General features: G+C 38.8%; 1 protein-coding gene across 1 annotated transcript in view; it reads right to left on the minus strand.

The window, feature by feature from the left end:
- Positions 1-4,265, minus strand: part of LOC130916148 (paired box protein Pax-6-like) — a 60,701-nt gene extending 56,436 nt beyond the window's left edge. Inside the window, exon 1 of the mRNA XM_057836637.1 lies at positions 4,253-4,265. Within this exon, the coding sequence (XP_057692620.1) occupies positions 4,253-4,265 (13 nt within the window). The remainder of the gene's footprint in view (positions 1-4,252) is intronic.
- Between the last annotated feature and the right edge of the window lie 6,578 nt (positions 4,266-10,843).

Below are 10,843 nucleotides of genomic sequence, written 5' to 3' on the forward strand. Positions count from 1 at the left end.
TCAGGATGCTCAAATTGTCCCCACCAACTTTTAAGCAACCTTATTTGCATTATATAATGAGTTCAGTGGTGTAGGTCATTTAGATTGTCTTCCCATATGTTGTAAGAATAAAATTGACCGTACCATGATTACCGTAAGTGAATTATTTTCATTTTGTTCAGACTACCATTTATCCCTTTTCACTTGCTGAATATGCCGCTCCATTTTTTTCCCATCAAACACACATTTGATTGGCTAATGACTTGACTTCCCCGCACCCCCTCCAGCCACACAGACACGCACACTAAAACAACCCCGACAGATTCATATCGACAACATGTCGCCCCCTTCGAAGAGGAGGGATATTAGGTTTTTGGGGGGCCAGCAGCAGCCATTGCAAGTAATGTGAAAAGACGTCAGTGCTGTGGAGGTTGGGGAAACACCACTAGTTTTGCTCCTGAAAGTCCGACCTGCATCAGAGTTAGCATAACATCGAACTTCCTAACTGAAAAACTACTTTGATCAGGCCAGCCTCCGCAAGGAACACTAAGTCAAGCTAGCTGTTCCTCATTTGTATCATTGTTTCCATTATGTGCCTTACCGTAATTCAACGCGGTGGCTTCAGAGTGCAAGTCCCTGTATTAAAAAAAAAAAAAAAAAAAAAAAGCTATGGGGAGCTATTCAAGAATGGGTTGTTGGCATTCTCTCTAGACCTCGTACCCACAACACCGTACATAACAGGGTCCACTTCAGGGGGACACTGACATGAAGATGAACTGACATGAAAAATATCTGTAAAAGTGAAATCACACATCAGAATTTCATGAGAGCACTTTGGTTTGAGTCTAGTATGCCTCAAATGTAGATCGGTTCCTGGGATATCTCAGATTTATTTTCAATATTTTTTCCCAAATCACTTTTGCATTACAATACTTTAGTTGCAGTCTAGGGGTGCTCTAGTGTCCCCCAGAAGTGCACCCATTCTTGGATCGCCCCCCCCCCCCTTTTTTTAATAAAGGTACTTGCACTTCAAAATATTTCAGTAGTTTGTAACACATGAACCAATACACATGAAATCATAGGCGGAGATTATGGGGGGGGGGGCTGGTGATGGCAAATCCCCCTGGTGGCCGAAAATGTCATTGCATGTAACTGACTTTCCTATAAATGAGTTTAAAATTATGACTTTGCCGGTTAAATGGTGTCTATAAAATTTATAAAGCAATAAACCACACAATAAAAATGAATGAAATGAACAAAAAAAAAAAAAAAAAATTCATAATGGGTCAAAATTATTTTTCGCACATATCATGTGACTAGCACCTTAGGGACAGACAAACACGCACACTCACACACAGCTGGGATACGAGCATGGGCTAAGCTACTATCCGAACATATATCTTTAAGTTTATTTTATTGCTGACACTCCGTTTCGGGGTCATCAGCATGTTTTGCTCCTCCTGCCACAAAAGTCAAACTACGCCTATGCATGACATTAGTATAAATCAATACAGGTTTATTTTGCATAGATCATTTAGCCTATCAATTAATTGGTTCATATTCGTAAGAGATGAAGCCCTGAAACCCGTTCAATAATCTGTTTTGTCTACATTATTTATTTAAAAAGATTTTTATTTGCAGCCTATGCAGACATTTTTCACGTAATCATACATTAATCACAATTGAGGTAAAAAGTTATTTAAATAATCCCGATTTAGATTTTTTCCATAATTGCTCAACCCACTGATGCACTTTAGAGATGAAAATAAGGAAGAAGAAGATGACAGTATTTATTTGAAGTATTTATTAGTCTTGTGGTGATGGACAATGTAGACGAACATGTAGTTCCTTGCATAGTATATATATAAAAAAATCCTTTGTATGAAGCAAGGGGGAAATCATCCATTTTGAAAAATGACTTTCTCCCATGAAAATACATTTTTTTAACTGCGTGGTCTTAAGACACATGTTTTTTATTTTGTTTTTTGTTTGTTTGTTTGTTTGTTTGTTTTTGCATTCCTAGATACTTTAGAGATTATTAAATTGTATTTATTTTGTATATGTTGATGATATATAATATATTATATAATAATATAAATAGATATAAAGTTATCCTCAAATATTGCAGTTTAAATTTGCTCATGAAATTTATACATTTATTCTAGAAGTTTTCGAAATGTTTCTTTTGAATTTTTTTTTTTTAAAACAATCGTTTGAATCAAACAGTGTATCACCTGAACCAATACACGTGAAAGTTGGTATAAATCAATACAGATTTACTTTGCATTGATCATTTAGCCTGTTAATTAATTAGGTTCATATTCGTGAGAAATGTACCCTGACCCCCGTTCACCCAATCTGTTTGGTCTTATTAATGTCCTGTCCCCAGCAAAAAGTCTACATGGGTTATCAATGTTGAGACCAAACCTACGCCCTTGATTTATATAATAATAATTGTTTATTCATTCATTCACCTAAATAATAAAATAATAAGAATGTTTCGGGCTTTAAAATGTACATAACCTGCCAAAACGTTCCAATTTTCCCTCAGTTTTAGACTCTAACGCTAATCAATTCGAAATAGATTTGTAGAAAATGATCAATTATTTTGTTTACTTGTAAAATTTTAGTTAAACTGAAAGAAACTGACTGCTTGATGTGATATGTTACAGGTCATTGATGTAACGCATCCAAGCAAGTCCTTTCTACTCGCTTTAAGAAAGCTTTTCTTCAGCTCAAGCGCTTGTGATTAAGCAAGTGCAAATGAACGTGAAGCTGCTCCGGCAGCGCGCACAGTGCGCCGGCCGGCTGCGGGCACCTTGTCCTCGCCGCACAGCACGGTCAAACCAGTGAAAGAGCTGGACAAAGAGTCCGGGGGAAAAAAGCCGGAGCTCCGCCGCGGCCGCTTTTGTGTGTCCGCAGAATTTCGGTGTCTTTGCCTCGTTAGTTGCGGCTGGAGAAAAACAGCGCGACAAAACCGCAGCAGGGAGCCCAGTTTGACCAGTATAGCTGACATAATGGAGTTCTGTTGAACACACTCCTGACAAATATAAACGTTTCATTCAGCCGCTTGGAGTTTGATGTGATGCAGACAAGGGAGTTGATGGACATAAAGACATTTACAAAAAAAAAAAAGTAATAATTTGCTTCGGCTCTGATCCAAGTCGAACGGAAAATAAATGATTAATAATAATTGACATTAAACTAAAGTGCAAAGTGTTCAGAACCTAAATACACTTACAATCAATGAAATACATTTTACAACTCCTGCTACAAAATACAGGTTTATGTGATTTAGAATGATAATAATTACATTAATTTAAGCGAGGCCCGATTTCTTTGCAGTCAAGAGTATAGTCCGCTGCAACAAGTGCTTGTGTTAATTATTATCATTATTAACACTAGCTCCTCTACGGTTCATCCATTTTGATATTTAAATGCATTGTGTAGTTGTTCGAAAAAATACGATTTTGTTTGTTTTTTAGCGGCTCGGGTGTTAAAATGTCAAAAATCTATTATTGAAATGTTATGGGATCATGCATTAATTTTCCCCTGGAAAAGGGGAAGGCGACAGACACAGGCAAAATTAGCAAACGTTTATTAATAGCAAAAATAATAATTAAATTCAGTTCGTTTTGTTCGTGGCTCAGGCGGTCCCGCGCGCATCCGAACGGGTTTTGCATATAATCAGGATTTTTTTGAGGTGCTCGAGTAAAGGGAAATTAATGATGTCCATATAAATATAATCATATTAATAATAATAATAGCTAGGCTTTGATTAACTAGTTGAAATCGTCATCAACAACTTCAACCATTTCCAACTGTTTAAGAACGAATTTCAAAAGAATGTTAAATTTAAATTAGACAAGAATCTCAGACTTGGTTTGCAAAATTTATTTATTTATTTTTTTGCTCAGTAAAATAAATAGTCAGCACAATATGTAAAATGACTTGATTTATTATGTTGCGTTTATCATTTGTGTGTAAAAGGCCACCCACCATTTAAATGGTTTTGTTGCTTTTCTTCATATTGAGATTATGAAATGAAGAAAAATCGCACCTCCCTTAAAAAAAGTTGCCATCAGAAGAAAGTGGTCAAATAAGCCTAAATGTGTTTGTGAACATGTAATCACGCGTTATATTTTGTTAAATCCCCATTTCCATCATCTTCGTTCTCCGTAAAATGAAAGCTTTAACTTTCAAGTCGCGTCTGCATGTTGGCGTGACTATTAAGGGAAAAATGAGAAGCAAATTTAAACATGAGTGGGCCTACCTTTTTGTGGCATTCTGCTATAACTTTGCTCCGCTTAGTTTCGCAACAGCTCCTTCTTCTTATTCTTCCCTCCAATTAGTTTCTCCTTGACTGAAGAGACAAGTGCAAAGAAAGACAGAGACAGAACGATGATGGGAGGTAGGGAGGGTGTTTGGTTGATAGAGTGGGAGGGTAACGAAGGAGGAGGTGAGCAATAGCCAGGATGGGGGCGGGGGGACGGTGAACATTTAAACCACAGTGGTGTGTTCATTAGTGAGTGCTTTTGCATGTGTTGCCTATTTGAGAGAAAGAGTGAGAGAAAAGAGGCTGTGTCGTACTTGCTGTGTCAGTTCAGTTGACCATATTCAAAGATGATGTATAAACAGTGTCTTTGTTGTGGCCTGTTTCTTGCGAAATGGGAAAGTGCACACATAAATGTACAATGAATATGTAAACAATGTATAAGGCCACATCAAAAGAAAAATAAAGGTGGCTGACAATATACAGGGGTGAAGGCCCCCCCCCCCAAAACAGGATTTTTTTTTTCTTTTTTCTTTTTAATAATCGAAGAAAACCAAGAGTGATGGAAGAAAAAAAAAAAATTAACAGACAAGTTTCCTGAGCAAAATATGGGCTGCGCCATCTTGGAAAATGTCTGCTCCGAACTTCCGGTTTAGAAAGAACAACATGAATTGCGGTTGAAGTACAACTCCTAGCAAATAGCAATCACCAGTCTCAAACGAGCACTCAGACATTTTATAACGTAAAACAAACTCAGATAAAAAGCTTGAAAAAATAATGAATTAGTTTAAAAGTGCAACTCTTTAGTATTCAGAAACACTAAAAGAAATGAATATAAAACATTGTGGTGGTCAGGTAAATGTTACTTTTATAGAGCAAGTGCAGGGAAATAAATAGAGAATCACTCCAATCGCAATCATGAGAAACAAACAAAGAAATGACAATCAAAACACATCTGTAATATTTAGTAGCACCACCTCTGGCATTTATGACCGCTTGCAGTCTCTGAGACTTATGGTTTCATGGACTTGATGAGTATTCTTTATCAATTTGGGGCCAACTCTCTTTGATTGCAGTTGCCAGATCATCCTTGCAGGTAGGAGCCTTGCTGTGGACCATTTTTTTGTCCAATTTCCACCACAGGTTTTAAATGGGGTTGAGATCTGGGCTATTTGCAGGCCATGACATTGACTGGAGGAATCTTTCTCCAAGAAATGCTTTAACAGTTTTAGCTCTGTGGCATGATGCATTGTCATCTTGGAAAATGACATATTTTCAATTGAAGGGATAAGAATCATCACCTTGTCAAGAGTCAATAATCTGCATTGGAGAAGGTGATGATGCTGGAACTTTTGTTTGGGGCCGTTCCAGGGAGATTTACAAAGATGACTGCCTGAAGAAAACAAATTCCCACAGTCCTTGATGATATGGGGCTGCATGTCAGGCAAAGGCACTGTTAAATCTTCGATAAATGCACAAGTTTACATAGAAATTTTATACAGCTTTGTTATCCATCAAATAAAAGTAACATTTACTGACCACCACAATGATTTTAATTAATTTCTTTTAGTGTTGCTGAATGCTAAAGAGTTGCACTTATGAACTAATTCATTATTTTCTCAGGCTTTTTATTTGAGTTTGATCTACATGATGAAAAGTCTGAGTGAGTGCTCATCTGAGATCAGTGATTCCATACTTTTTGCTAGGGGTTATAAATAGTGTGTTGACAAAGTTAAAACTGCAGAATTAAAGCAGAGGTACTTACGGAATCTCCAAAAACGGATTCAGCACGACGCAGATGAGACGTAGATGAGTTTGTATGATTGTTCTTATCACTCCCTTGGTCATTCGTGGACAAAATTATAACAAACTGTCAACCTGTGTTGACGTGAGATGTAGATTGATACACCGGCCACTTGAGGGACCAAAATGAGGGGAAATTAAAAAATTGTATTACATTTGCCAAATGCAGAAGGGCTTATACGGATTTTGTTGTTAGAAGGAAATACTACAAGGTATGTACATATAAACAAAAAAAGTATGACATTTTTTTAATGCAGATATTGTTGGCAATAAAACATTTGGACAACATGATTCCATTTCTTGTTTTATTTAAAACGATTGGAGCATGCGCAAACAGGTCAATAAATCACAATTTATAAAATTATTAGAGAAATATTAACGAAGGTTGAGCATACAAGGAATGTGTTATCAGACAGCAGTGCTTAAGGGAGCCTCGCCAAACTTTCAACCAATATTACGAGACCCTCGGTGGCATTCAGACAGGAGTTAGATCTCCAGACCAGGCTGACGGTCCACCGCGAGGCAAGCCACCGTCTGTCCTAGCCCCTGCCTCACAGCCGCCCCCAGGAGTCGAGCCTTCCATCATCAAAGTGGAAGGCACGTAGTCTCGATTTGTGTCTATCAAGGTACAAGTCAAGTTGTCTTTTATCACCTGCATTTATGCGTTTACATAACTGTGCCATACTACACGTACTGATTAGCAACAGGCTAGCAGCAGATACAGTAGTTGTAGTAAATAATATTAAAGATCATCATAACTCCAATCATCCCCCTAATAACAATATCAAAAGCAACAAGTTGTTTAATGTGCAAGATATTAGCTTGAGTATTTTTTGAGCACCGGGCACATGAAAACGCAGGGATAGGAAGAACATACCTTCCATAACACAGCGGCCACATGGCGACAAAAACACCTGGTCTTTGTGGTGGCACAGCTTGGTTCCACATTTGCCTTCATGAACATGTTTTCCTCACCTGTCGTGATGATGTGGTATTTGTCTGTCTGTCTGTCTGTCTGTCTGTCTGTCTGTCTGTCTGTCTGCGTATGTATATATATATATATATATATATATATATATATATATATACATACACATATATATGTATGTATGTATATATATGTATATGTATATGTACACAGTATATATACACAGTATATATACAGTATCATACATATATCATACAGTGTATGTTATATCATATATATATACCATATACATTGGGGCAAATAAGTATTTAGTCAACCACCAATTGTGCAAGTTCTCCTACTTGAAAAGATGAGAGAGGCCTGTAATTGTCAACATGGGTAAACCTCAACCATGAGAGTCAGAATGTGGGGAAAAACAAAACAAAATCACATTGTTTGATCTTTAAAGAATTTATTTACATATTAGAGTGGAAAATAAGTATTTGGTCACCTACAAACAAGCAAGATTTCTGGCTGTCAAAGAGGTCTAACTTCTGCTAACAAGGTCTAATGAGGCTCCACTCTTTACCTATATTAATGGCACCTATTTTAACTCATTATCGGTATATAAGACACCTGTCCACAATCTCAGTCAGTCACACTCCAAACTCCACTATGGCCAAGACCAAAGAGCTGTCGAAGGACACCAGAGACAAAATTGGAGACTTGCACCAGGCTGGGAAGACTGAATCTGTAATAGGTAAAACGCTTGGTGTAAAGAAATCAACTGTGGGAGCATATATTAGAAAATGGAAGACATACAAGACCAATGATAATCTCCCTCGAGCTTGGGCTCCATGCACGATCTCACCCCGTGGCGTCAAAATGATAATAAGAACGGTGGGCAAAAATCCCAGAACCACATGGGGGGACCTAGTGAATGACCTAAAGAGAGCTGGGACCACAGTAACAAAGGCTACGATCAGTAACACAATGCGGCGCCAGGGACTCAAATCCTGCACTGCCAGATGTGTCCCCCTGCTGAAGAAAGTACACGTCCAGGCCCATCTGCAGTTCGCTAGAGAGCATTTGGATGATCCAGAAGAGGACTGGGAGAATGTGTTATGGTCAGATGAAACCAAAACAGAACCTTTTGGTAGAAACACAGGTTCTCGTGTTTGGAGGAGAAAGAATACTGAATTGCATCCGAAGAACACCATACCCACTGTGAAGCATCGGGGTGGAAACATTATGCTTTGGGGCTGTTTTTCTGCAAAGGGATCAGGACGACTGATCTGTGTAAAGGAAAGAATGAATGGGGCCATGTATCGAGAGATTTTGAGTGAAAATCTCCTTCCATCAGCAAGGGCATTGAAGATGAGACGTGGCTGGGTCTTTCAGCATGACAATGATCCCAAACACACAGCCAGGGCAACAGAGGAGTGGCTTCGTAAGAAGCATTTCAAGGTCCTGGAGTGGCCTAGCCAGTCTCCAGATCTCAACCCTAAAGACAATCTCTGGAGGGAGTTGAAAGTCCTTGTGCCCAACGACAGAGCCAAAACATCACTGCTCTAGAGGAGATCTGCATGGAGGAATGGGCCAAAATACCAGCAACAGTGTGTGAAAAGCTTGTGAAGAGTTACAGAAAACGTTTGGCCTCCGTTATTGCCAACAAAGGGTGCATAACAAAGTATTGAGATGAAAGTTTGGTATTGACCAAATACTTATTTTCCACAATGATTTGCAAATAAATTCTTTAAAAATCAAACAATATGATTTTCGTTTTTTTTTCCACATTCTGTCTCTCATTGTTGAGGTTTACCCATGTTGACAATTACAGGCCTCTGTAATATTTTCAAGTGGGAGAACTTGCACAATTAGTGGTTGACTAAATACGTATTTGCCCCACTGTATATATGATAATTATTATTTTCAAAATGACTTCTTGTCTGAACCTGTGACCTCGCTGTGTTAACTGCTCGCACTATTAATAAATGATTGTCTGACTTCTGTTGCTCTCCATACGACATTTAAGACCTAATATGAAAAGGTTCAAGCTGTCAGGTTTTTACAAAGCAATGAAAGGAGGTACAGGAAGAATGGGGCCTGGGTGGAGGTATGTCTATCCATAGACTTCATAATGTATTGACATGACACATTCCCTATTCACTGCATCATGCCGTCCCGAAGGGGGCCGTCCAACACTCCGCTTTATTTATTCGTAGTCCGTCACATACAGCGCTCTAACGCGGATTTATGTATAAAAGTACGAAAGTTGTACCACATACAAACAGGAAGGATTGTCTCAGGAGTGATTTGTTCGAGGATTCAAGGTAATGAATATTTCTTTCGTATCATGCACGCATTTTGAAACGTGAAAAAAATCAGTGGGAGAAATTAGCCGCTACAGAATTTGCATTATACTTCGCCATATTTACGTAAAATAAATGCTACCTGCACGTTATTTTTGTTGTTGCTTTTAACCAAGACTGTTTTATGTCGATATCTATAAAGAATTCATTGTTTAAGCAATTTATTCACAAGAATTTTCAACGGAAAAAGCTCTTTGTCTGTGTTTTCACTCGGTCAGCTTTGACAGAGATAGGCCCCCTATGAATCGGCCCTGCGCCCCATCAATACTTTTTTAAAGTGTGTATGACACCAAAAAGCATGTTTATTTCATATTTCACGTGGTGTTTTACGCTCCTGAATGAAATGGACCGCTTGGATGTGTGTGCAAGCGGTCGTTTTGTATATCCAATTTTTGAATCCCGCACCATGAAAATGAGTGATTTCTGGCTCCAGTCTCGGGTTTAGGACGAATGCGAATGTGACGCCACCCGGGTCAGCATATCACAATATAGTATTGCTTTTTAGCATGCAGATGGATTGCGGATTCAGCTGATTTTGCTAATTAATTTATTTTTTGCATCACGCTAGCTAAACGGCTGCAGGCTTTTGAAGCTGCACCAGGGAGAGGCGTGCGAGCCTTTTTGGGTTTCAGAAAGTTCCTGTTCAGTCCGACATCGGCCAGAACAAGTGTGAAATTGCAACTCTGTGTTAAAAATGGCCACGAATATAGCGATTACAAAGGAAACACTACAAACTTTTTTTTAAATAAAGTAATATTTACTTACCTTTGATCATGGAAGGACATGTAGAAAAGTTCTCCTAAGGCACATTCTGCCCTTGTTAGCTGCACACAACAGCTGCACGCCGCTTTCTCGCTGTTTACGTCCTCGCCGTGTTATTAAGCATTAATTTACGCCATATTTGTGTTGACCATGTGGCAGCTACGCGCTCCTCCGACGTCGACCGGTTTGTCCGGCGATCATTCTCCAGCTGCTTCCCCGGCAAACATGCTCTCCTGCCCACAGCAGGGGAACGAGTCCAACGAGTTCGGGGGCCGTCCAACACTACGAATATTGGAGTAGAGAGACTGACACAATGACATTTTGCGGCTCTCTTCGTCGCATTTTCCTCATTCTGAGTAATTTCCCCTCAATGGGCTGAATTCTAAATCAAATGAAACCATGACCCTGCCGACGTCATCCTCCTGTTGGGGACGCTACAGGCCTATAATGGTAGGCGTGGCTAAACAGCGGATTTAAAGACTAATTTCTCGTCATCTGCGCTTTGCCAAATTGTTGTTTATAGTCGAATCGTCTCAAAATATGATTCTAATTCACATAATATTGCTATTTGAGACTTTTTTTATCCTGTCGTAGGGACTTTAAGTCTATGGTCTATCATTGTCTAAGATAAAATTTTACATGAACATAGCATTAGCTTAGTATATAGCTTGTTACCTCTTGACACCAGCCCTACTACATCCATGCAAGTTAAGTGTAGTATTATCCCCTAAAGTGCTGGAATGTTTC

This window comes from Corythoichthys intestinalis, chromosome 5 (genome assembly GCF_030265065.1).
Source record: "Corythoichthys intestinalis isolate RoL2023-P3 chromosome 5, ASM3026506v1, whole genome shotgun sequence".
NCBI lineage: Eukaryota > Metazoa > Chordata > Actinopteri > Syngnathiformes > Syngnathidae > Corythoichthys > Corythoichthys intestinalis.